The sequence below is a fragment of the Nothoprocta perdicaria genome, unplaced genomic scaffold (genome assembly GCF_003342845.1).
Source record: "Nothoprocta perdicaria isolate Ctin4 unplaced genomic scaffold, notPer1 scaffold_229, whole genome shotgun sequence".
In the NCBI taxonomy this organism is placed as follows: domain Eukaryota; kingdom Metazoa; phylum Chordata; class Aves; order Tinamiformes; family Tinamidae; genus Nothoprocta; species Nothoprocta perdicaria.
In genome coordinates, this window is record NW_020455454.1 from 1,082,678 (window position 1) to 1,110,377 (window position 27,700).

The following is a 27,700-nucleotide window of genomic DNA, read 5'->3' on the forward strand; positions in this document are numbered from 1 at the left end:
TTCAAATCAGTAACTTCTGTAACCACATCAAGAATCTAAGCAGATTTTTGAAGTGTCTGAGGAAGCTCTAGAGCAGATATAAGATGTATGCACAAGGACATATATAAACAATAGACACAGAAAGCTATCAGTTCTATATTTTAAGTTTTTCCTCATATAATCACACAAAGATGAATCCACTTGTACAAGTTAGAGCAGTCTTTCTGCCTTTCTTCCTCYTTTATTTCTAGGTTTTGTAGGGCCTAGTTTTAGGGATGCATTCTTAACTGCAAAGGTTTGTATATAACGGAAATAACCAATCTTTAAATATGTGAAAAAAAAATGATTTACTAACTTGTTGTAAATGTTGTAATGTTGTGAGTTGTAATGTTTGCTATTCAGTATTAATGTATGGCTTAATTAGAATTTGTTAATGCTAAAAATCTATCCTCACTTTTCCCTATAACCAACTTTCGCACTTTTTTTTTTCCTTTTGTTTAACATGCTCTGTATCATAGCCATTGTTTACTGTGACTTCMTGGTGTTTATTAGGAAACTATAGTGTTCATTTTCTTGCCAATGAGTATTTCATTTTGTTCCTCTGACCTTTTCATATCTGTTAGAAGACGCCCAGTATGGATGTACTGCACTAATGCACCAAATCTTCCTGTGTCATAACACTATGTCACGCTACTCTTGCTGGGTAGAGTCCTATTCTCTGCGAGAGTTCTCAAAGAGATTTCTTGCCTCAGCTGCACTTGAGAGTTGCAGCCTCTGTACACATTTCCATCAGAGTGCATTAAACTCTCCCTATTGACCACAAATTACACAACTCCTGCAGCTGCTTCCTTGACAACTCACTTGGGCAACCTTTGGCTATTTACACAGTACGCAACCTAGCCTCTTATAAAAGCAGAGATCCTCAGCTCTTCCATACTGCTTTCCATCTGCAACTTTACAAAAAATAAAGAGGAAGAAAGTTTAACTGTCAATAACCTCCTCCTTACAGAGAGGARAGAAAAATGCATCATGCAGAAGTGACATACAATAACAACTCAGGAAACTGGTAGATTCTCACATTTTAATCTGTCCTGTACAATGATAGTTTCAGAACAGACCAATACAGAAGATAACATTGCAGAAATAAGAGTTTATAACGGCAACTGAGCTAGGTTTAGAACATTTTCTCCTCACTATTTAGTCTCATTCCCACCCAGGTCTTCAAGAAGCAACGMCTTTTTTTTTCTGACTTGCAGTACTGTGACAATCAAATTTGTTTCCTTATCTAAAATATTTTAACAATGTAAGTCAATGTTGTCTTATACTGAATCACTCAGGGCACAGACCTGACTTGCTGTAGGTCTCTTCTTTGGATTCCAGTTCAGCATATCACTCATAAGCTGTATTGCTTCACTGCTTGCATTTGGGATGAGAGTTTTTAGGTTTATAGGGACACACTGTGGGAAGCGGAAATTCATGGCAGAAGCAAGGTGGTATCCTTCTGGCCAGTCACTCTGTTTAAAAAGAAAGAAAAAATAGTTAAGAACAACCAACCACTCGTACTATATATCCCTCTGGAACTTGAGCCAAGCTTGGTCTGTGTAGGTCCTTCCTAAATACTGAACAACAGACACTTGCTATGACATCCATAAATGCAGCATCAGTTTCAGGCCAGTCCTCCAGCTCTCCCCTAGGCAAGCGTGGAACTGTCAGTGTGGAAACTGCACTCAGACCTATCTTATCTGAAGAAGAAAGTGCAGCAGTACCAGGAGCAATAACAGATACCACTGAAATAAGCTCAAAACAAAGCTGACTCAAAAAAAAGCTGACTGCAATATATGTCCCTTAYAGGAATATCAGGGGTGAGGCCTTTCCATCCAGTATACCTTGTTTTGGCAACCATGTCACAGGCTATTTCAAGTATCCCCATTAAGAAATTCAGTGACTAAATCATAACTAGACACTACTGAAACAGGAAAAATAAACATGACTACCAGATGAAAAACGTTTAAAACACATCTAATTCTCAAGAAATAAAACATGAAGACCTAAATGGCTTGATAATTGCATTATCTGAATAATAAAAACACAGAGTTAGGAAAGACCAAGAGATCAACTAGTCCATGTCTTTATCCCTTCCTGACCAGTATTTGTCTCAAAAAMCCCTAGATTTCCTGCCATTCCACAACCCATCTAAACAGTCTATTCTACAACTTAATTCATCTCACGATTAGAAAACCTAAGTCTTTCTTGTAGCAATTTAAGATCATTGCTAAGGGTTCTATCATCCGTGGGTGGCGAGGACTACTTCTTTTCTCTCCAGAGAAGCTTTTTGATTTGCTAGAAGATGTATTTCTTCTTCTTTCCTCCAGTCTTCCTTTGTATAGACCGAAGAAGACCAGACGATTTGATATTTGGTCATGACTTTTGTCTTTGCCCATCTCTGAACTTTGTTTTTTGTTTCTTGAAAGGCAAGAATTATAACTGGACACAGCATAGCAAATGGACAAGAAAGAYGAGTTTGTACGTCAGCAGACTGTTTTTGTTCTTTACATGCTGGTGTGGAATTTGTCTTTCTTGCAACAAAACCTGCCAATGTACAATGCACTATATAGCTCCTACATCTTTTTCTACAGGAATATTACCTGGATAGTTATCCCCAAATATTTATGCAGCTGATTACTCTTGCCTAAGTAKAGTACTACACACACCAAAAAGAGAGGGTTTCTTGGTTAGTTTGTTTTTTAAGACTATATATCACAAATTTTATATAAAATTCTGCATTCCAATCCTGTCCTATAACCTACTAAGTCTTCCTCAGCTTGCTTTCTGCCAATTTAAGCAGTGAAATCTTTAGTATAGCCTTTAGTACAACTGAAAATTTGCATCAGATCCAGAACCGCTCTGAGTGCTGTTCAATCTCTCTTTCATTCTGAGAATCGTGAAAGAGCCTCAAGATTTCAGGTGACCTGCTATTCCATTACAGAGATTTTGTTCATGTAAATGAACAGAGGAGACCCTGACCTCCTTGCTGCCTCTTCCTCTGCTACTGGAGTTGATGACATTGTGTTTGCCAGAGGTAAAGACAAAAGGACAATTTAGATCTGAGAAGCAATAGCTAATGGTTGAACTGGTGAAATATAGAGATACAGTGAAAACAGCACAGCTGAAAAATGAAGAATGTATTTCAGTTTCCCTAAAAGATATATTTGGAATTATTTCAACAATGTCAATCTTGAGCTAAAGAAAATGCATTTCACTAAGCTCTCCTTTTCAGATTGTCATTAGCTTTTTCATTAAATTATCATACTCTTAGTGCACCATCATTGCCAGTTGTTGAACAGGGTGACAAAAATGTATCTATAACAAGTTTCCAGGGCACTACTTAAAATAGTTTCTTGCCACACTAATCATTAAAAAATGTAAACACCCAGAGTCATTGATACGATACAGTATTGAAGACCCAGACAACTAACAGGAAGGCAAATTGTAATGAAGGTCCCCCCTGGGCATGATTCCTATAATGACTTATTATAGTACAACGGACTGAATAAAAAAGTGAAAATAAAAAAAGTTTGAAAAATGTGCTGTTTACGAAACTTTATCTGCAGAAATGATCTTACAACATAATTTCTTGTGCTTTTTCAGAATGCTGAGAAATACTTCACTGGTAACAAATGCAGTACTTGTTGTGGTAAATCCTGTCGTAAAACTCAGGTATTCTTCTCATGCAATGATCTCCCCAAAGAATGCCTTGGCATTGTSGTAAGGAGATAAAATTCCCAAGTCTGGCCAGCAGATGACAGAGGCACAAAGGAACTAATTACTGCTTCCGGATCCTAGGGCTCACCTACAGGGACTCTAATCCCTAGGGTCATCAGAAGAGGCTACAATTTTCTCTGAAATATTCAGCTGGTAACATCCCCCCACCCTTCCTTAAACAAGCMGTGCGCTCGCTAGCCAGGGAATGATGGGAGTGCAAACAGTCTGCTCAGCCACTAAAGCTGCAGACAGAACCACTCCAGCTGATGCGCAACACCCAAAATGCTACACATTTTGAAATTCTCCCTCTGATCTCCTTCCATTTCTAGAGATTGTTTCTGCTATAAACTGAAAGTGTCCCAGAAGCCAAAATACTGTTTTCTTTCATAATTACACAGTATATATACATACATATATATACTGTATATATACATATATATACATATATAACACACACACACACATATATATGTATATTGTAAAACATTCTTTTCCTTTCTTTAGGCTTGAGAGCTGCTTAATGAAAGAATCCTCATCAACAGATTTTGAAAATTCAAGTCTTAAAATAATGTTATATATTACMTCTTATTTTTGATTCCTAATTTTCATTAGGACAATTATACACTGTTCTATAATACCATAACATTAGTACAATGTTATCTGTGCTATTTTACACACAACAACTTTCATTTAATGCATCAGATTCAATTCCCACTTCCACAACATATCGTGTTTAACTCTCAACCCCTGACCTTTCCTCTCTGCTCTGTCATGAACTTGCACCTGTTTCTCAGTATCTTCTCCTGAACGTCCTCCCATGACTTTAGGCTCTCTGTGTCCCCAGCTAACTTTATTTATGCTTTAAGATTTCTGTTCCTCATGTTTCTACTACTARCAGCTCCTTTACTGGACATGGATTATATTTTATTTTATACTGGTACAACACCAATGAAAATGGTGTTCCCTTCCCTTTGTTTTTTCCAAGATCTAGAGACTCTCAGTGACAGTCAACTGTTTCATAAAATTTCTATTTGTTCCCACAGATGAAATGAAACTGTACATCTGCCAGCTCTTACCTTAGATATGATATTTTTAAAATGTAAAATAAATCATTTTCTTGCTTGTTCATACATCTATTTGTTTAAACACATTTTTAACTAAAGTAAATATAATCCTGTGCACTGTTACACACTCTTTCCATGCACTTTCATATTTAAGACCCAATCTCCCTTGTAGATTTGAAATAGTACTTAGGCCTTTCAGGTAACAATTGAAAATAATTCTTTTTCTCTATAAAACACTGCATAATTTTCTCCACTACTTTTTATTGCTAAGAATATCTGAGATTTGTGTTCAAGCTCAAATGTTCCACTGATGCYTTAGAAACAAGAGCATTTTGTAAAGTGTGACCTGTCTTAGTGTAACTTACACAAACTCCAAATTCTATGTGCCAGAATTCCTTCATTAAAGGAAAAGAAATCAGCAGCAAACGAAATCCTAGGAAGTTTGGGAGCTTTTCCTAAGATGTATGACTTTAGATAATTTACACATCTGGCTTTCATTACAGAGGAGAATAAGGTTATACTTAATAGCACAATATAGATCAGGCACTAAGATATAACAAAAGACAATGGTACGAGGCTCTACATGCCTCATTAGAGGTTCAGAAAAAAAACATTTGGAGAGGCAACTGGCTGGCCTGTAGTGTGCTTGACCAGATGACTGTGGCACATACCATACTGGGGGAAGAGAAAAATGTTAAGTCTGCACACTATTTACTAAAACAATAATTTACATTTATATKCTGAAGTGAGATATTGCTTGATCTTTTTTAATTACTATGTGAAGTGTTTCAAAAATCTTACCTTCTTTGGAGTCCCTAATACTTGGCAAATTTTGAAGATTTCATCTACTTCACTTGTCCCTGGGAAAAGAGGTCTTAGTGTGTATAGYTCTGCCATTATGCTGCCAACTGCCCATATATCAATAGGAGAGCTATAAACTGATGATCTGAGCAACACTTCAGGAGCACGGTACCTATGGAAATGGAAAGAAATTATACGTAAAATCAAATTGGGAAGCCATGAGAGGTAATTACTTAAGACTACGTAGAACACTATAATACACTTACCACCTGGTAGATACATAATCTGTATATGGTGGCTGAGATCTTAACTCTCTAGCCAAGCCAAAATCAGCTATTTTCACAAGTTCTGGACCCATACACAGAAGGTTTTCAGGCTTCATATCTCTATGAAAAAATCCTATAGAATACCAGACAGAAAAGAATGACAAATAATTGTTATCACTTCTTAAACAGCTAGCTCTTAATAGCACCATTTRAATCTTATTTTGGGATAGTTCAGAAGACTAGGGCTTTGCATTTTATCCATTCTTATTCGCAATAAGAGAAYGGCAAAACAACAAAACACATTTTCCTCTCCAATAATTATTAAATATTTTAACAGAAAAATTGAAATGGTCATTAACAGGCTAAGGAAAATAAATCAGCTATTATAGCAGTTACCAAGTAACAAACTAACTTCAGAATGAAGTTAATGAAACYTTCAACAAAAACTACAACTGTTTCAGCAGCTTTGTATAATGGAAATTGGAGTATCTGGCACCATTACCTAGTTTATAAAATTCCTTGAAGAATTTAAACTAATTTGCTTATACTTATGACAGCAATTTGCACATAGAAGCATCTAAAGGAGTTCAAAATTCTACTCTGGAATGCTAATATGAGTAATGTAGAAATGAAGTTTCTTTAGTGCTTACTGTTTGCTTTAGCACCTATATATCTGGAACTCTTAATTTTAAAATCATCTTCATAAGTTAGAGCACTGAGGATATAATTCCGCTGTTTAATTAGAAAATATGCTTTGTTATAAATCAATTTAAAATTCACTCACTACAACAAAACATTTGATTTCTGCATGCCGAGACTCACAACTGTAAGCAATCAGCTGAAATTATTACAGCAAAAGTATCATTTTAATCAAATTCATCATATCTGTCACTCCCAAATGCAATTTAGAATCAGTAAATTTTCCTGTTTCAATTTTCTCATCTATTTTATGCAGAAAGGAGAAGGGAAAAGAAGGTGCTAATACTCAGAGAACAGTATATGATCTTGGTCAGAAAGACATAAAACACCAGTTTATGGGTATTGGATAATACGAGGAAACAGAACCAGTCATTCATGTGAACCCATCAACAGGCCTCACACAGTAAATGAAAACTAATCAGAAATCATTGCGATCATTGCTTCTTATTCATTTTTGGTGAATGTTTTCTTTTTTATGGAAAGTTTTAGAGATATAAATGTGAAGAGAAAGACAGGTACAAAATAAATGAGTTAACAGAGCAAAATAATGTTTTTTAAAATAAAGGAGCTTAATACTAGTATTTCAGAATGCAGTTTACAGACATATTGGATATGTGAATTAAAATTTTTGTAAGTGCTATGAAATTTTGTTGTTGCAAGCCCACAGCTCCCCTTTATTATAACAAGGTTTTGGTGCTTGTAATTGCTAAAARAGACTCACATCTTAGAATGTTTGTATCCATACTGTATTTGATAGACTGAATTTTCTTAGTGAGCAAATTATTTTACTGTTTTTGTAGTCTTATGGCACCATATTAGTTATAATAACTTAAGACAGAAGAAAACTGCCATCTGTAAAGTATCGATGCTCCTTAAAGAGATCCTTTTCTAGGAAACAGAGAGAAATGCACAGTATAGCAAGCACGCAGGCATTCTGTAGTTCGTTTATTCATCTGGCATCTAAGGGAGAAAAAGTGCTAAATGCTTTTTTTTGAAATATTGAGCTCCAATGCGTTCAAAACTAAATTAAGAACATGTAATGATATAAAAAGCAAGATAATAATTTCAGATATTGTTTAAAAAATGCACTACACGAAGTAGACGGGAAGAATTTTTACTAGAGATTATTAATAGACTTGACCAGCTTTTTTTAATTCATAGGCTGTTTTTACTGTGCATTACCTTCTTCTGTTTAAGAAAAATACAACACAGTTTACTCTACTCTTAGACCTACCGTGTTTATGGATAAATGCTAGCCCTTGTAATATCTGATACATAATGTTTCTGACGACTGACTCAGGGAACAACTTGTTTCTGTGAAGAAACAGATTATCAACTTCATGTAATTAAAAAAACCCCAAAAAGCTATGTTTCTTTTTTTTTTCCTGTAAGACAAAATATAGGTGTTTCTTCCTTTTGCATACTACAACATAAGCAGAAGAAAACAGACCTGCTAAGTCTTACACACAAAGCAAGACAGACAGAGCTAGTTCTTCTCTCCAAACTCGCTTGCTGCCAGATTTTAATCTCACTCTTTTTCCGTGCTGCAGAAAGGACTTCTCTGCAGAAAGGTCCATGGCCCCACAGCTAGATGCCACCTGACCGTGGCCACATGATACCGCAGCAAACAAAGGACTGCATGGCTTAGCATGCTGGTGTATGATGTATCCTCAGGGGAGTTCTGTTTGAGAGCTGCACAGCACAGCAGCACAGCACCACGTAGGCATTGCTAACAGTTATTATGGGATGTGAAGCTCAAGGGATTAGGCCCAGGTTAAAACAATGATAGCAGCAAAAGAATTTAGGAAAGAAAAAACGATTATTAACAACAAGGCAGGTCCTATTGCAAAGTTCACCTTGGAAACCTTGCTATTTACAGTTCATCCAAGTCTGCAACATCAGGCAGTCTATGAGGCAACCCATGTCTTTCTCACCAGCATGCCTGCATGTACATGCAGGTGACCACTTTCACCTTGCACCATAACCACAGGCAAAAATGGTATGAACAAGATCTTATCTAGTCCTTCATAAATTAAAAAAAAATGCCCCAAATAATGATATTTAGAATTTCTCTCATTTAATATACAGTGAAAGCATGCAATCTATTGCCTAACAACTGAACAAAGTATTATTCCCAGGAGTATTTTAAACTGAGCAATGCAGAATATTACCCTCTGTATGCAGGAACTGCAGCTCCTGTTCACATCAGAGACAGGGGCTGCAGTAAGTGCCTAAAACAAAAATTCTAACATGTTCCTCAAGAGAGCATAAAAGACATAAAACGAAACACCACAGCATACTGTCTGTTCTATGAAAAAGAAATATACCTGTCCTTCATTAACTGATACAGATTTTCTTTCATGTATTCAAACACAAAATAAAGGTGGTCATTTTCTCGGATGACTTCTTTCAGCTTTATTACATTGGCATGATTCAGCTTCTTCAGAGACTGCAATACAGAAAAAAAAACGCTTTCAGAAAAATTGACATTGAATTTGGCCCCTTATTAAAGCTAAATTTTTATCTATAAAAGTTTCTAACTGTATTGATGAGTAACACACAAAAAGGTACAGGCGCTTACAAGGAAAAACAAATTCTGAAGCTGTATCAGCTCTTGCTTACAGAATTGAATAAGAAAACTATTTTTTTTAAGCTGTACTTTTCTTGTTACAAAATTCTCATGAACAAGGAACCTCTCTTACACACTTTCTTTTTGAGGATGCTGATTATGTGCTACATTCAGTAATTTAAACCTAAATTATGGACAGTCAGCTGATCTGACAGCAGTTTTCTGTAGACAGAATACAAGATACCTGAAACATAGGATGACTTCAAGTCCAGATTTTCAAGTATTAGGCCTGGTCCTTGGCTAGTCAAAATTCCCAATGCTTTCTTAGAATGACCCAAATATGAGAACTGGCTATATCTCTAATAAGCTACCAGTAATGAAAGAACAGGCTGTTAAAACACATCAAAAGACTAGTTACAATTTTTATTATCAATAATAGGGGGTTTGCTATAGGACACGGATGGCCACTGCTTGAGGACAGGGGATATTCCACAATTCATGAGCTACTCTAGAAATGCTAGCAGCCCATGGTGGTCATGGATCATGTCACCCTAGTTCAACGATTTCTGCTCAACTTTGAGCTTATGTTTATATRCCGTAGATGTCTTTTCCTTTCATGCAAACCTAATTAGATAGTTTCTTAAACGGGATATGTTCATGCTTTTACCTTGACTTCTCTCAAGTTCATACATTCATCCCATGAATAGAATTTTCTTTTCATTCTGAAACAGAAGTCCATAACAAAATATTTTAAGTAAAAASTACGGAACGATGTTAGAATAAAACTCAAATATGCTACTTTCCAAGTGTAGCACTAGCCAAATTTTGAACTAAWTTTCAAACATAGCAATCACTGCAGATATATTTCTACAGACATAATTAGCCAGATAGCCCATGATATTAAAAGATATTTCTACAAACATTAGGTACACAATATCCTGTTGTATCATTTGAACTGTGCCCTTGATTGCAAGAGAAACCACACTGACACAGTGCATAAAATGTGGATATTTGAGATAAGAAAAATCACCTATTTGTGCCTTAGTTGCATRTTTTATGAAAACAAGATTAATTACATTTTGAAATCTGAAGAATACTTTAAGTGCTAAACTCTTTAGTTAGCCATCTGGATGGATCCATCATTTTTACAAATTCTTTTTCATTAAGGTACTTAATAGAGAATAACAATATATTTATTCTTCCAAGGAATATGCAAACATATATATAAATAGAACTTTTAAATTAACCACTATGTAGTTAGCCACTATGACTATACATTTATTTGCCAGTCTTGCAYAGATACAAACACAGATATTAGGTGTTGCTGAGACCTTGGGATTTGGCTGTGATTTTCATGCTGTTTAATGAATTTCTGAATAATCCTGTCTCCTAGAGTGATTGTACTTAAAATTGAGATTTTCTCTTAAAATAAATACATCTGCCATCTATATTGCCCCCCACAAAACTCCAAATTTAAAATCATACAAAAACATTGCAAACCCTGAAATCATAAGATGAAAACTAGGAAAAAAATAAAACTCTCCACAAAATGCAGCTCTTTTTGCATAGAATTATTTGCATAGAAATAGGATRTTATCCATTTTTTACCAATTCATCTACTATAAGAAAACAAATTCTGCCTAATCTATCAACTGTACGTTCAATTTTGCTTTTCTAATTRGCATTAGCCCACCAACATTTTAGAAGGAAGCATGTTCTAACAGCACTAAAGCAGTGTGTAATTTTGTAAGCCTGGAAGTATCAGTAACTTATGCAAACTGATGTGTCTCACTGTCAATCCCCCTAGCTAGAAACCTGAGGCAAGATGACTTAAGTATCTTAATAGAAAAAAAGAAATATTTTTGTTACATGAATTTGATTGGGAAGCAAACAAACTGTTCTTTGTTCCTGTACACAGACAGTAGATAAAATCATAAAACTTTTCCAACTATGTTTACAGAGTAACACATACCTTTTGATAGCCACAAGTTCTCCTGACTCATTGCTCTTCCCCATCAACACACTGCCATAGGTGCCATCACCCAGCTGTTTCATCGTCGTGTATCGGTTCATTTTGTAAGCCCAGAATAGTCAAAAACTTTGGAAATACTAAATGCTTTCTGTTCTACTACAATATTCTGCACTCTTATTTTCTTAAATAAATTTTCTTCTTCCACACTGCCTTACATTGATGAATGTCTTCTCATAATTAAGCAGGATATTAACTGGTCTGCTCCAAATTATAGTTATTCTGAGATCCAGATACAAAGTTCAAGAAAGAAGAAGACACGGTCATTCTCATATAGTTCCTTAAAAAAAAAAAAAAAAAAAAAAAAAAAAAAAAGTAAAACTGTAATTTTACAATACTTTTAGGTAAAAGACACTGTGCTATTTGTATCTAACAATAATACCTCCCACACATCCAAGTATCCTCTAACTAGGACGCTTCAGTAAAACTATTTCCTTTAAATCCTTCAAAACACAGAAGGTGCCTGGTATAGGATTAGAGTAAGTGGGGACTGCAGAGTTACAATTACTGTCATAATTCCCTAGAGATGAAGAGGTGCGTTTAAGGCTCAGGTGAGGCTTTGGTAGAACTCCATGATTATTCTGAGATTGCAGACAGCAGCAAGTTCAAGGGCTGAGGTTTCGTATCACAGACAGAAGATGGTAAGTGCTGGAAGACATCCTGAGGATATCTAGGGCTGGGCCTGTGTTTCAAATTGTCAGCATAGGCAGGTTAGTTAGCCTTAAAAGTAAGGGAGGGAGGGAGGTGAATCAGCAGAATGAGTACCTCTATCCCAAGGCAATTCCCTGTGTTGTTCTCCAATGTGTAAACTTATTTGGAGATCTCACTAGGAAGTTCACACAGTTCTTAATCTATAGCCACAGGTAGGATTAGGCAGAGTCACAGCTGATGAGTAAAGTTTACTGTTAAATTTTGAAAGGCCAATAGAGATAAGGCTCATGTGCATTATTTAGAAGCTTTAATCTGAACTTTCACCTAGAAGAAAGTGCACGTTAAAAAAATGCCGGCCTTTCATCTTCTGTTTATCTAAACTTCAATTTGAATCCTAATCCAAACTCAAACCCTCACTCTGAGGTATAGACATTACCTGTCACCAAAATTTAAAGTATGGCATAATATTACCTATTATCAAACTCACAATATTCATCCACTTAACTACGTATGCCTTGGAAAAGTTACCAATCAGTCACAGCATTATTTATTCACCTTAGCACAAGTACTTAAATACAGATGAGTCATCTACTGCTAACCTAATGCCAGCACTGCCTTTGGCATTAGGTTAATGCATTGGATTCAGACTAATGCTTCAACCAGGTGACATCCACCCTCACCTACCACTACTGAAGATGCAAAATTCAGCTATAAACATGATTCTGTAATTCTTATAATCATGCCAGAGTTAGCTACAGGYTGGTAAATTCAGATGGTAAAAAAACTGAGTTCACTTCAATAGACTTGGTAAAATTCATCAATAAAGTTGTCCCTTTCTCCTGTGAACACAAGTTCACTGAGTGAGCAGGTGTGCTATGTAAAAAAGAAAACCTAAAATATCTGCCTAGACGATACACTGACATTTCCAGGCTGTTGCTACTTGCAACGCTGCTGCTTTGAAGAAGTAGCACCTCTTCACTCACTGTTGCTCCTGTTACCTGTGARGAATCTTCTACCTGTCAAGAATCTTGCAACAGATTACTCAAGGGACAATCTCAGTTTATATTCTCTGCACTGGACAAAACCATTTTGGCAATGAAAAACATACAGAACTTTCCATCTATCCATGAAAAAGCTATCTCTATAGTAAAAGAAAATCACTTTTTAATAGCGTATTCTKTAACACCTTATAGAACAGACTCAAAAAGAAATAGAAATCACATGCAACTAAAACAAGCCAAACSTTATTTTGAAATTTCTGATATTTACATTTTCTGTTATCAACTTTCTCAGAATTCAACTTTATATCTTACTCCCAAAAGTGTCAGCATGTACACTGGTCTTTATCACCTTGAATTATGACATTTCTCCAACGAGACTTTCTGTAATCGTCGTAAACAGATGTTCCTTTCAAACTAAAATACATGCTAACTAGTCCTATCTTGTTGCTCACCAATTGTGATGGCAAAAAAATCCCACTACCTGATGTTAAAATACATTTTAAAATACAGCACCTATAGCATGAGCAATAATATGCACACGCATTTTATGAACAGACAACCACATTTTTGTGTACTACACACTGAACTAAAACGTAACAGGATTTGAGTGTCTGCAGTGCTCTGCTTCAACATAACCAAATCTCTGCTTCACACCAGAAATATCTGAAAAATTAATATGGTTCTGGAAATGACTAAACAGATGATTTTATAGCAATGATATGGCAGGTGGTAGTCCATAAGAAACACTGAAGACTGAGAAAGCTTCGCTGACCAGAAAGTATAGAACTGCATCATAGTAGACTCTGTCCACCTTCATCCACTGATATTTGAACAAACGAAACTGCTAAATACCCATTTTTATCAGGCTGCTATGATATCAGGATCAGAGGCTTCTTTTGCTCTGCTGAAATTACAGAATATAGTGATTCAGAATACGAACAAACGCCTGAGAGTTGCATTCACCACACATACCAATCCTCTGTTCAAAAACCGACGTTCAGKTTTCTCTTCTGTGCCAGCCTTGAGAGAACAAGGGCGCAGGCTCGTTTTTCTTGGTAGCACAGGCCTCTGAAGTGGCCTTTGCCACCATACATCCTATATGACAGTATATCCCAAGCTACGTGCAGCTCTAGCATGTAAATATGCCATCAGACTCTTGGCTACCAAGCTGAAAAGAGATATCCTATTGTAAACAACAGCTTGTTTTATACTCTCAGTGACATATTACCAATTATCCCTTCACATAGGATTAAGGAAGGATTAAAGCAGGGGACAAATAGAGGGCACAATGCAGTAACTCAAGATAATCTAACTGCTTGTGTAAACTTAGAGAATCTGAGCAACTACTAAATATTTTAAGAATATTTTCACATCTACAACATTACTGGTCTTGTTTTTATAAGTAATAGCAATAATCCTAACTGATTGTAAAATGACTGGATTACAGTTTCAAATGCTGTAATAAATAACAGCAAATCATCTGCTTCTCTGCTTTACATTTATAATGCATTACCAAAGAAAATGTTTTACAGTTGAATGTTGAAGAAAAATAGTTTACCTGCCTATTAAAATACAAACTAGGATAGTTTCCCCAGTAATRCCCTGAAACAACAACAAAAAAAGTGATAGCAATGTTTCAATGAGCAAAAATTTTCCAAGTTTGCTACTCCCAAGGATGCTCAAAAAGGACACAATATCCATTTTCAAAGTCTCTAGACCCACTCCAGATCACTCTAAACTTGAATTTATGTCCATTTTAGCTCAGTGAACACCATTTCCATGACAATTTCAATCTCACACCCAACGACTTTATGTTATCGCTTAAATGCAGTTACCTCCTTTTATATATGCTATGTCGGTGAAGGGGAACCCAACCGTCCTCTTACTTGCTCAGGATGTGAAACTCGAGATTTCTCTGCCGGGAAGTTACACCTTGGTTCTCATGAATAGAAATTAGCTTTATCTCATCGATATTGAGCACTTCAGACCAGCAAGGCCTTGTCCTGTCTCACTGGAGCCAAAGCGAAAAGGATTTGCGTCCCCACACACAGTACCTCTGAGCTAAACAGACCTGCTGTTCTTAACACTCATCGCTAGGATCACAGGCCAGCTTCGGGTAGATGCAAAGAAAAATCCCCTCGACTCACTTTATCTAAGACAAGGGTAAGGGTGGAAGGACGGACACAGCCGCGGTCCCTCAGGCCGCCCCCCATGCCCGGCCCTGACGAGGGGTTAGTCCCGGGGTTCCCTCCCTCTCTCCAGCCTCCCGGCCCCGCTCCGCCTCGCGGCCGCCCACTCACTGCGGTGCCACGGGCGGTGCCAGCCAGGCGGCCGCCCCCGCCTCCGGGTCCCCGGCCGCCCCGGCGCATCCCACCGCCAACGGCCACCGCCAACGGCCACCGCCAACGGCCACCGCCAACCGCTGCCGCGCGCGCCAGGCCGCCGCGACTCGTCGCCTAGGCGACGGCGCGGGGGGGGGGCGGGACCTGGCGCTGGCCACGCCCCATAGCGGGGCGGGGCTACGTGACGTAGCCGCGGGCGGGTTGCCTTTGTGGATGGGAGGATGGAAAATCTACCCTTTTTAGGGCTGTTTTCAGGGGAGATTGTGAAAGCAGAAAGAATGAGAAGGGTCCTGAGAATATGTGAGGAAAGGTGTTCGCAATTTTGTTAAAAAGTGAACAGGGAATTCAGCAATGCCAGGAGCTTCTCATTTTGGGATAAAAAATAGTGGGAATTAGGTAATGTTGCATCTGAATGCACTGATGTGCTTGGTCKCTTCCTGTGACCTGCCGTGTACGTAACTGAAGAATTGATATAACAGCACAGGTTGTTGGTGTCTGTAAGAAAACTGGTTGCACTACCAGTCAAAACACACTATGGCAGCTAAGGGGCCCTTCCCCTTCTTTTTACATTGTAATGAATGGCTTTACAACACTTCAGTCACTTTTACTCATTTTTATAATGAATAAAAGCTTCTTTAGAAGATGYTTGGGGCAGGGTCGGACTTAAGATTCTCTGAGTCGCCTCCAGAGGAAGGTCAGAAAAATGAAAATCTGTTTCCTCTAATTATGATGGACACYAAAGTCACTAATTATACAATCATTAATTCTAATAATTATGAATAAAACTAAGACTGATCTGCAGGCTTCTAATGGGTGATGGGAGCTCCCCAAGACTGAGAAACATGATTCCTCTATGGCTGGACAGCTTAGCCAGCCCTGTATATTTTGCATATACAAATAAAGCCAAAAACATGCGGAAATGCATGTGAGGAAAAACAAAACAGAACTTATTTTCCACATATGACCTTAAAAMCTAAGTAAATCTGACGGGTTAGGCAGAATTTCTTGGGATCAGGGGCTAGGATGAAAAGGAACCCAGTATCATCAGGCCGAGGTACCTGATATTCCATAAGGGATACCCAGTTGAATTAAAATATTTTCAGAGCTGCAAACCGAGCTGAAATACCCATTTCCAGCAAGTTCAGMTCCACCAGGCAGCCTACCAGCAGCTAAACCTCCATGCCCAGTTTTGCCCCAGTGGAGCAATTTAAGTTTGTTGCGAGGTGCGGAAGGGCTTTGCTGGCAGAGACACATGTGTGAATAGCAGAGCCGGGTGCCCTGGTTTGGTTTGGCTTCCTCAGCACAATTACAGGAGCTCCTTGTTTAGTTGCTCCAGAAAAAYGACACTTTCGTGAGCTAGTACTGTAATAATAGTGTAAAAATAGCAATTTGAWAATGGAAGGCAGTGAGAGAAACATCTTGGAAAATAATGATAGTATATAGGAAACCGAGTACTGTAAAGAAAAACCTGTCTTTGAAGACAACAGAGCCATGCAAARCATTTCCTGAAGGTGTCAGCATAATACATGAGAGCGTCTTGAAAGTGCCTACTCGTAGTGTTGTTAAAGGCGATAATTATGTATGCAATGAAGCCACTTGCTCAACCATTGCCTACTTAGGATTGGCCCCCAAAATGCATATCTGTTAGGAATTCTGAAGAAAATTTTCTAGCATTATTCTTATTTATTGTAAGCAATTTATTAAAATGCCTATTGTTAATATTGATGGGGGGAAGTCTGTTTTTAGGTGCTATGTCTTCTAAAATATGTATTTTCCTATTATAAAAATAATCCCCAGTTTACAGATGGCATGATTAAAAAAAGGCATATTTAGTATATACATGTACATTTAGTATATAAGTAAAATTGTTTTGGAYGTTCAGGTTCATATCTGCTTAAGAAATCTGACGGCTCAGGCACACTGAGCTAAAATGAGAAACTATCTTAATTGCTTCTTTTTTTTTTTAATTGTTTTTCATTGTCTGGTATGGTAATTTCATGATTTTTTTAAGGTGTGTTGACAGATTAATTGGTTCTACCTCAAGTCAACTGTGTGGAACATGAAGCTATGGGAATTGGTTTTCTGGAATCCAAAGGATTCAACCATTCACAAACATTTTTACTCAAATGAAAGTACAAGAAAACAACATCTTTTTCTTCTGAAATAGAATATGTCCGTTTTCTTTATTGAAACAAAAACATCGGAGGTGGCTCCCAGGTAAAACAAAGTTCAAAAGCGGGACTTGAGAAGTGAGAAGGTACCATTACCAACACAGTTCACCCAGGGAGAATGTAGTGATTCAATAAAAGTTGATCGTATTTAGCCATGATCCATTTAGTCATGTGTTTACCTGTAAAGATGTATATTGGCCTAGTTAGGGTATCAGTATGTGCATGTGATTAGTGCCATGCTTTCCTGACTGGAAAAGAGGCTCTGGATGTCTACAAAAGCTAAAATGTCACATCACCTTCAGCATAGGTTGGTCTCTATAGGTAGGGGAGGACCCTCTGCTTTAGACAGCTTTTAAAGACTAYGATTAAATGATGCTTTGCAGTTTGAAGGCGGTGGTCAATTCTTTTAAGCTTTTATATGGGATATATAATTCTGCTGTGCTACACTTACCTCTACATCAACAGTGGGGTGAATTCTCAAAATTGATCTAGGGGTGAGACGAATGCAGTTTTTGCTCTTCTTGTAATCAATAAAACAGAGTGTCAAATGATGAGACATTGCTGTGGGCAGACAGTGCTGGGAAACAGGTAAAAGGCAGTGCTGGCTTCTCAACRGATGGACTGTTATTGCACACTTACCCCTATTCAGGTGAACAGGCTCAGTGTTTTCCCAATGGTGCTTGACAATTGGTGCCCAATACACTTGATAGCTGCAATATATTGCTAAAGACAAAGCAAAGACTTCTCTATCAGTGTTTTTCTTGTATTTTGGAAAGACCTCAAGACCTCGAAAAGAAGCTGCATGCAAGAGGTGACCTTGAAGTTGTTTTGCAAAGATAGCTCATTGACTATCTTTGCTATGTCATACTGCCCCATACTCATCACTGACTCAGCAGACTTGGATTGCAGCATTACTCAACCCTGACCCCATGCTAGACACCAGTTCTTGTCTTGTCCATCTTTGTCATGGGAAGTTCCTCTTGTTACTTTTGCTTGATTAGCTTGATTAGATAGCTAACAAATACAGAGGAGCTAGAGCTATTCTGAGACTTTGACTTTTCCAGAGAAGGTCCCCATTTCCACAGGCAGCCACGAGCTCTTAAGCTTGGAGCATTGTGGCATACTCTGCTTTCTGTTACATGCACAGAAATACCTGTCCTGCTCTCCTCTTGTGTTGCCACATAATTTCCACACATGCCTATTGCTGCTTTTCATACAGAACCACAGCACTAGCTTGCTGGACTTGAGCATGTGAGTGCTCAGTGGCCTGTCCTGTATGCCTGTTTTAGGAAACCATCATCAATCCTCCAAACAGCTTAGACCATGGGAGAGAAGTAGGTGACGACTGCCTTAATTCTCTGTGCCTGGGAAGTGTCAGTGGATTTTGGTAGATTTTGGAGTGTTGGTGGTCTAAATGTAGTAACTTACAAAAGACCTGGCATGAGCAAGTGGTCTGGGATTAGTTTTACAGACATACAGCAATTATAAGATACAGCTAAATTCTGTTACAACATGCATGAAGACAGAAGAGTTGCAGGCATCATTGCCAGTATTAATGCCAAACTACAAGATACTACAAAGCTGTAGGACCAGCACTGCAAGCCAGTCAGTTAACACCTCATTTTGTCATGAAGACATAACAGAGGTGCTGGGCTTTGCGCTTGCTGTGAACCAGGAAACTGCAGGAAACGCAACAGGCTGGAACAAAGAGACCTGGAAGCAGCAGCAAAGTTTGTAGATCTTGCAAAAGGACCTTGAAGATCACCTTTGTGCACCTGCTGCCCTACTTGTTTTACACTATTTACACTTCACTATTAATTTTCTGTTGAAAGAATCCTCTTTGCCTTTGCCCATTAAAGTTATTGACGCTTTGCACAAATACCAGGCTAAGCATCAGAAACCAGCCCCTCACAAACCACATTGTGACCAGTGGCAGCAGCTACGTTAAGGGGAATATGGGTTGTATAGACTCGATTTGGTTTCTGCTTGCATGAATGATTTTGGTCCAAATGAGTTGTGTTCCTGCATGACATTTATTCACATTGATATCATCCCACTGATCTTCATGCTGCATGTAGACTGTTGCGAGCCCATGAAGGTACCGTGTTGATAGGCATGCTCCATTTTGCATAATCCTAAGCAGAGCTCTGTATACAAACAGTAAGTGCTTCACCCTCCCTTTGCTCACATGTGATAGGCAGATATTTGCTTTATGTAGTTAGAAAATTGGAGGCAGTTACCCAGACCAGCCCTGTTCTCACTTGTTCTCAAGCAGACAGGGTCTAACGGGGTTTTTCACTCTGCCTGTTAGGAGTCAATATACCAGCTCTAGAGGTCCTGTTTCTTCTCTTTTCATTTGCATGTGGCTGTACTGATAATGACGAGGGCTACATAAGCATTTCCAAATGCATAATTCATCATAGCAAGGCAAGAAGCCCTGTGGAAGACCTGCTGCACTCCAGGTGTACTTGTTGTGCGCTCTTAAATAGTCCCATTCAACAAGTGAGATCCATTTTCATGCATGGGAATCTCCGCAGAAGCTACAAAGAAAAATCCAGRAATAGGCTCAGAAGTTGCATTCTGCTCTACTGCCTGATCAGTGTCCACTAAATAGCTTGGTTTCTACCAGCAGAGCTCAGAGCAGAATTTCTCTCAGTGTTTAAAGATGTTTTATATTCTAAACTTTGGAATCAGCAACTCTGAGCAAGCGTGTGAGCACCTTTTAGCTCACACACTTTAGCTCACACACACATATTTTAAAAGTTGAGGGAGAACTCTTACAAAAGAAGAGGAGCTCTAAATGAATTGCCAAGGCTCTCGCAGGAGCTGTGATTCTCCATCCCCAAAGGCGCCTGCGAGCTGCCTGTCTTCTCAAAGGTGAGCTCCTCAAGGGCCTTCACAACAAGGGGCAGATGGCACCGCAGGGCGATGTCCACACGATTGCACCAGTCGGGTATGTGACTTTGCCACCATAGGGCTGACAGGTACATGAGTTTAAAAACAATAACAAGTTGCCTCTTGTCTGAGGGAGGGATCCATTCAACACTTGAGCTTTTAAACTTTGTCATTAGGAGGCTGCTTTTTTTCATATTAGGAGCAGCCTGAGTATGGAGAGTATGGGGACAGATGGCACTTCATCTCCATAGGGTCCTTGTAGTTCACGTGAAGCCGGAGCCACAGGTGGCTGAGGTTTGAAAGTGCCTTTTTCCCCTGCGTGGTTTTCCCATAACAACTGGAATTTGCTGGGTGAAGATGTGTGCAGCAGGACACAATGTGGGCTAAAGAGGTGGCCCTCTCATGTCCTTGAGGCAGGACTAGAAATCCAGCTTTAATGGGATGATTAATGGCAAAGAAGCTGCCTACTTAGGGATCAGAGGGACCGTTTCTTTTCTTTTTTTTTTTTTTCCTTAGGATGCTGCTTTGCTTGATAAACACGCTTTTAAAGTCAGCTCTGCTATATAAGCCCAGAAGGAGACATTTGATTTCAACTTTCTCTTATAGAAGCTAGAATTGCTCTCGCATTCATACATTTTGGAAAGAAAGCCACATGCAGCACTAGGCTTTGCCCATCCAATGCTTTTTCTGGAAAGGCMGTATACCGATATCTTGAGCATGACACTCACACATAAAAGGGAACAAAGTGGAGAAGGGCTGCAATAACCTTCAGAGTGTTTTTATTTGTTCTAGTGCTACAGATGATACGGTGAAGTAATTGCTACTATATCTTTCCATGGTGCTTAAACAAGGGTCATGTTTATTAGAAATAAGTCCCTACTAGAAAAAGTAGTGTCTACAAAACTAGCTGCATTTTCTCAACTGGCATACAAAGTTTCAAGAGCTTGGCTTAAGAGTTAAAGCATACAGCTACAGTGACAGTTCTTGTACCAATATATTAAAAGCACAACTCTTCCCTCCCCTGTTTGTCCTCTGTCTTAACATACACAAAGCTTCAATTGTAGTGATATAATTTTTCTAAATTGGTATAAAATGAAGCAACTTACATCTTTGTTTAAAATTTTCTTTTATGATTTGGAAAGTGCTGTGAATCTCTTTACAGATATTTTGCTTGGCCTTATATTTCTCTCCCTCCCCCAGTATGCTGNCTTTCTTTAACTTAGAAGGACATAGTTTTTTTGAGTTTTATTTTATACCACAATATTTTATTTTATACCACAAATAACCCAGTATGTACTGGAGTAGAAATGAGAAATAACAGTTCTACGGACAGGCCTTGTAGTATGTATTTTGAAACTGTTTAAATTTTGGATCAGTCTTTCTAGATGGTATCTTGTTTTTTCTTATGCTGGGATATGGGTTAGTTTGCCAAACTATATTGACTGTCTGAAGCTGTTCTTTTCTGTAATCTAAAATATCTGGATGTAAATAAGAATTGCCATAGAAGTTTAGAAAGAGGCAAGAGAGGTAGACAGCAAGTACATTAAAATTCAGTGTAAGGTTGATGCTGAATTCACTTAKCCCTTTTGTAAATTCCAGCTTTAAATGCCTTGATTTTTCTCAGTGTTGGACAACCCACACCTGAAAGATRCAGCTCTGGGTTGAATTTCTGTGAATTTAACTGTGGGGCTAAATTTCAAAAGCAGACCATATGCATTTTTTTGCAGAAATATGAAAGGAAAAACAAAATGGAACAAAAGTACTCAAAGAACATGATATTTGTGTACTGTGCTTTGCACTTAAAATTTGTTTGCAGGTTTAATCATAGTATTACAAGGCTCTGTATGTTAAAGCCTGTTAGCCAGTTTACAGATTGCTGTTTTTGACTGTGAGTTTGTATCTACTAAAAGCATGCAGTAACATGCTGCTACTCAAAACATAGCAGAATTTTCCCTCATTTTTTTTAAAACATTGAGAAAGTTAAAGATGCTCATTAATYGAATAACAACAATGATAAAACAGCCTGCCAGCATGACTAAAACACTCTTTCTGCATATCCTTCTTGTTAGGCCTTGTTGTTCAGGTAGGAATCCTCTTTCCTTTCACAACACTAGACTGATTTCAAAATATTTAATTAAAACAATATGCCTTTGCTTATTTTTCTTCCCATCCAGGTGGAAAATCAGTTCAATTAGCTTATGGAAGTGGGATATTTATGTCCTTATATTTTCTTTATTTAGCTTGGGGATATTTGAGACTTTTGCTTTCTGAAGCTTTGCTTTGTTGGTTTGTCATTTCCAAGAGAACACACTGCCTAGTGTGCTTGTGCAGAGYCAAAAATACAGTCAAAGCCCAGAGGTCTGGGGGGAAAGCCCTGCACTTGGCAACTGTGTTATATTGCCTCCAAGTAAGACATCACAAGGAGCAATTCCAGACATCTAATCTTTTCTGCTTGCACTGAAAGACAAGGCAATCTGTACAGTTGATGCAGGAACTCAAAAAGGAAAGTGAAATTTCAAACTAGATTTTTCTTTTCTCACTTTAAAGAAGCCCAGTTATCAAAAAGCACCTTGTGGTATAAGTTGTTCTAGCGCGCTGTTTCCTCACTTCTCCTCATCTTCTAGGCTTGGCACGTGTGTGGTCAGTATGAATGTGTCTTCTCCAGATTGATTTAGCTGTTCTGCTGTCCTTCAGGCAACATTTACTCAGTACACACCACTGTCAAACCTTAAGGCCTGCCCTTCATGCTCCACATAGCTGTTCACCGGCAGTTGTCCATACCGATAGCTCTCCATGATCTCCGCTGGCTCAGGCTTTGCAGGAGCTGGGTCATGCTGGTAACGCAATGCTGACTTTATCATCCCAAAGTCTTCCTGAATCTTCATTCCTGAATAGATAGTGCCCGAGACGTTTTCTGCCACGTGGGTATAACTCTGAAGGTTTGTCACATCGCAGAGGTTGTCATTGTATTTCACCACAGATGGCTTGTAGGCCTGGTAGGACACTTTGGTGGTGGTGGTGATGACGGTTTGTAATGGTGGCGCAAGGGGAGAGGTGCTGTTACCGTACCTGCAGGAATACTCCCCGCTGTAGTAAGGACTGGTGTGGGTTTGGACCTGTCCATAGTCACTCCCGTCTCCACCACCAGCTTTCCCCCAGACTGGCTTCAGTCCGTGATGTCTGCCAGTGTTATCGAAGCTCTTATCTTGAACAGTCCCAGAAGGACACAGTGATCCATTCAGGCTCATAGGATCAGCGTCAATAGCAGTGCTGGTCACATCTTTGTAAAATGTTGGGTAAGAGCTGGAGCTTATGAAGGCAGGAACTCCAAACTCATAGCTGCAGGGCCGAGGCACATAGATCCTTGGGTTAGGACACTTCTGATACAGTAACAGTTGGTCCTCTTGGAAGCCAGTTGAGTCACAAGAAGCTTTGTAGAGATCAGTAGTTTGCAGGGAGGGATAAGACTGAGCTGGACCTAGAAAGCTGGCGTCAGCRATGATACCAACCTTGTCTGGGCCTTCCAGGCAGGACAGATTCTGCACATTGCCAATATAACCACTGCTGTCATGGCATCTTCCCACCTGAAAAGGAGAAGAAAACACATATCTCAGGTTTGGGAATAGATACTGCTCACATATATGTCTTCACAGTTGTGTTATTGCACGTTTCAGTGCTCACCTGCCTTTATACACTTGAGCATGACCTGGACTGACAGAAAAAATTGGGCCACAAAGCTTTGTTTTACTCTGTGACTCCTGGCACATGCTTATACTGTCTTTGTAATTAACTAAAAAATCTTATGTTACCTCTGAGTTTAGAGTTCTCTTTTTCTGGGAATGGTGAGAAGGGGACAATTGCTTCTTAACTGCACTTCTTCTTGCCTCTGCCTCCAGCTTGCTCTCTGGCCTGGGGTGATCATGCACTCCTTTAGCCTAAATTAAGATTAGCAAAGAATCATTTGCTTGCCTAAAGATACAAATAAGCTTATAATTAAATTTCAGTGTTTGCTCTTTAACATTTTATAGACCTCCCAAGATTACCAGGAGCTAGATTAATTCTGTCTTACTTTAGGAACTTGATTTCTGTAAAATACGAGTAAAATGAGTAGTGGCCACAGCACGGACCATGGCTGAGCACAATTGCATTGTAAGGAGAAGCTACAACACAGGGAAAATTAGAAGAAAAAAAAAAAGTGATAACTTGTTGATATATAGGAGTAGGAAGTGAAGTTAGTGGAGACTGCAGAGATGTGAGCTTGGGAGATGAAGGAGAAAAATGTTGTTACCTGCTATGACATACAGCTGATCAGAATAAAGAAAAAAATAGATTRTAAATTCAATATGGTCAGTTCTCCGTAGTCAAAAATCTTACTTTTCCACTAAAACAGTATAAACAGGCTTTAAGGAGACTGCACACTACCAGATGACAAATACGCTTTACTCCAATAACTGTCTATTGAAAATGACTGAAATATATACCTGGAAAGCCATCCAAAGATGCTCTCCTATTGAAAGATCTATGGGTACATGTATGCATTTTTTTTAAGAAAAATTTTTGATAAAATATTGTATGCTACATTAACCTATTCATTACAGTTGTAAGTGAACTTGAGTATAGTTCTTAATGTAAACTGGGAAACTTAACATTGCTTTTAAAAATGCTSTTGTTTTCCCAGTAGGAATGAGCTTTTAGATGAATATTAATCCCCTATTTTGATTTAAAAAATGACATTAGAAAATGTTTAGCCCTCAAGTACAGCATTTAAAGGACACCATTTGGTATAGTTTTTTAAATTTTTTTTATTTCTACTATTGTAACACAGGGAAAGAAGGTCATGAATCAGAACCCCATCACTCTCTGCTACGGAAAATTTTGACAAGAGAGAGGGAGGTAAAGTGCATTTTTACCTGGAAAAATATTGCTTTTCCATCGAGCCTCCAGAAGTTGGTGACCGGGTAGCCACTGTGTCCCCGRCAGGGAATCAGCTCTAGGGCTGCGTTGCAGTTTGGACAAGTTTTCTCTGTAAATATAGGTAAAATAACGCTGGATAAAGGCAAAAGTGTTACGTGAGAGGAACACTGAGCTCAGGAGCAATGCAATCATTGAAATCCAGATAAAAACGCCATAGTCAAGTGCAACGTAGACCACGACGATAGCAAGGAGATGGACCAGAGCTTTATGTGCGATATAAATGATAATGACTGAAAGGCTGGTAGGTCGGCCCCCCAGCTATTTAACACAGATATTGGCCAAATCTGGCGCCGAACACATTCACCGTCATGGCCACCACGCCACCCCCGTCGCGCGTGGAGGCCATGGAGGCGCCGTGTGGCGCCRCGCGGCGTGCGCGCGGGCGCTGCTCACTCTGCTGCTTCTGGCGGGCCTTGTCGCAGATGGCGGGGCGCAGGTGGAGGCGGGCGCCGCCGGGCAGCGCGCAGCGCCCCGCGCACACCACCACCCCCAGGCACGACTTCTTGAGGATGTGGCAGTTGTGGTTGTTGGTGTTGCGCATGGCCCAGCCGCTGAGGTGCCGCTGCGCGCTCTTCTCCTCGCGCGCGTAGACRAGGCGCACGTAGCCGTCCGGCCATTCCTGGAAGCTGTCGAAGTGCTTGGGCTCCTGCGGCGAGCGGAGGGGAGTATGAATAAATATAGCAGATTTTCTGAATCCGAAGTTACTTCTGAATAAATGCATATATAAAATTATTCAGAAATTTCTACAGAAGAGCCTCTGCAACTCAAGAGATTGCCACAATCCTTTCCATTTGTGCATCATTGTGATCAGTATTAACATAGTCCCTCATAACCAAGGCCTTTTCTTTGGCTGCTGCCCTGCTGTGCTGGCTGTTAAATACTCCTTGCTGCACACCTGCAGACTGAGAACTAGAAGTTTTAGCTAAGTAACAGTTTAATGTGCTTATTTATTACTGAATAAGCCTTCTGCCAAACAAACAAAAAATACCATTGGAAGTTCTCTATATAAAGAAGGGCGTTAAGAGAAAGACGTTATCAATTTAAGGCATTATCTCTGGCTTTCTGGAATTCCTTACCAGAACATAGGAGCAATGACTGAGATTGTAGACTCCCTAGGATGCTACATGTATTTCATGTGTATGTGCACAAACACATATGAACAATCCCCAGTGTGCTCAGTAAAACTGCTGGCATTTGTGGAATCAAGCTATTCTTTAAGTGCTCAATCTCTGGATAATTCAATAATAAACTCTAAGATAAAAAAAAAAGAAAAAGAAAAAAAAAGATGCCAAATAAAAACATATATATTTAGGGCTCACTTAAAAATCAATGCAATGTTCACTGGTGATACAAAGTATTAATCAGGCACAGCAGCAAACTGATGAAGTAGATAGATGCCTTGAAATATGTTATCAGGAAACAGAAGAATTATTCCACCTTAGCACTTTTGGGGGAACAAGGGAGAAAGAAACCAGCCAAACAACAGTATTAAAGATTGTTTTTAGGAGTTCATATACAGCTTGCCAAAATTATGTATTAAATCCACATTTTTATTACAAGTTATTCTATCAAAATTATTGGTCAGCTTTGAAATTTCTGCAATTTTATTTAAAAGGCAAGAGATTTTGAAAGGCAAGAGCCRAGCTTTGCAGTAAGCAAGGCTGAAGCTCCAGATCTGGAGCATTAACTCAGCTGGAGGAAAGATAAACCCACCAGCAGCTGGACCGCGCTGCTCCCTTCACAGGTGATCTTCTTTTTTCCTCCTGCTTCAAACTAAAACACCTGCATCCCATGAAAGTTTCCCGCAGACGCCAGAGACACGGCCAGCTGCCTGGAGACCAAATCCTGGGAAGCAGGGAGCAGGTAGGAGGTGCCCCCATCCCAGCACCCGCTGCAGCGCGGGAAGAGCTGCGCAAAGGGCGATTCCAGCGCGGTGACAAAACCCCCGAGCCCTCGCACTTGTGGGGCAGCCCCACCGCCGCCCTCCCGCCCGGTACCTGCGGCAGCTGCGGGTCGTTGATGTCCCAGGTGAGCTTCATGTCGGGCGCAGCCGCCGCCGCTGCCTCCCGCTTTTATTCCCGCGGGCCCCCCCGCGTGTCCGCGCACCGCGCGTGGCGGCCGAGCGGGACGCGGCCGCAGAGGCGCCGCCTCCCCGCGCTCAGAGCCCGCGCGAACTCGGGTCACTGATGGGCCGGCTCCAAAGCAGCGCTCGGCCTCTAAGGGAGTCTTCTGAGGCGCTAAARCTAAGAGTGTCCGCGAATCCCGCGCTTTTCCTGTTTTGGAGCGTTTTCTCCCCTGGCCGCTGTGCCAAATACGTTAAAAAGATCGACAAGAGCCACTGTCGTACGAACAGTATTTCTTTTCACCGAAAACAAACGGGTTTTTAGGAAAACGGCTGATCCGTCTTCTCGAAAGGGATGTGTGTGGGAAGGTGTAAAAAAGTTAGGTCTTAGAACAAAAAAAAAGTCAAAAGCTGCGAAGTGATGAAGCCAGAGCC

The 27,700-nt window shown here is 39.5% G+C and overlaps 2 protein-coding genes across 3 annotated transcripts in view; both read right to left on the reverse strand.

Annotated features, from left to right (window-relative positions):
* MAK (male germ cell associated kinase) overlaps nucleotides 1-15,133 on the reverse strand; it is a 28,825-nt gene extending 13,692 nt beyond the window's left edge. Inside the window, exons 1-8 of one of the 2 annotated variants that reach the window (XM_026039357.1) lie at nucleotides 15,122-15,133; nucleotides 11,113-11,449; nucleotides 9,808-9,862; nucleotides 8,899-9,020; nucleotides 7,806-7,885; nucleotides 5,873-6,005; nucleotides 5,607-5,778; nucleotides 1,326-1,493 (exon numbers count right to left, since the gene is read on the reverse strand). In XM_026039357.1, the coding sequence (XP_025895142.1) occupies nucleotides 1,326-1,493; nucleotides 5,607-5,778; nucleotides 5,873-6,005; nucleotides 7,806-7,885; nucleotides 8,899-9,020; nucleotides 9,808-9,862; nucleotides 11,113-11,213 (831 nt within the window). In that variant the 5' untranslated portion in view covers nucleotides 11,214-11,449; nucleotides 15,122-15,133. Of the gene's footprint in view, nucleotides 1-1,325; nucleotides 1,494-5,606; nucleotides 5,779-5,872; nucleotides 6,006-7,805; nucleotides 7,886-8,898; nucleotides 9,021-9,807; nucleotides 9,863-11,112; nucleotides 11,450-13,793; nucleotides 13,916-15,121 lie in introns of those variants that run through there. The other variant, XM_026039356.1, reaches the window with a different exon arrangement.
* A 7,620-nt stretch (nucleotides 15,134-22,753) lies between these two features.
* Nucleotides 22,754-27,242, reverse strand: GCM2 (glial cells missing homolog 2). The gene is made up of 5 exons (XM_026039355.1): nucleotides 27,201-27,242; nucleotides 25,597-25,849; nucleotides 25,140-25,252; nucleotides 24,039-24,164; nucleotides 22,754-23,813 (listed from the first exon to the last, which is right to left on the reverse strand). Exons 1-5 carry the CDS (start codon nucleotides 27,240-27,242, stop codon nucleotides 22,935-22,937), a joined length of 1,413 nt encoding a protein of 470 aa, XP_025895140.1. The 3' UTR covers nucleotides 22,754-22,934.
* Between the last annotated feature and the right edge of the window lie 458 nt (nucleotides 27,243-27,700).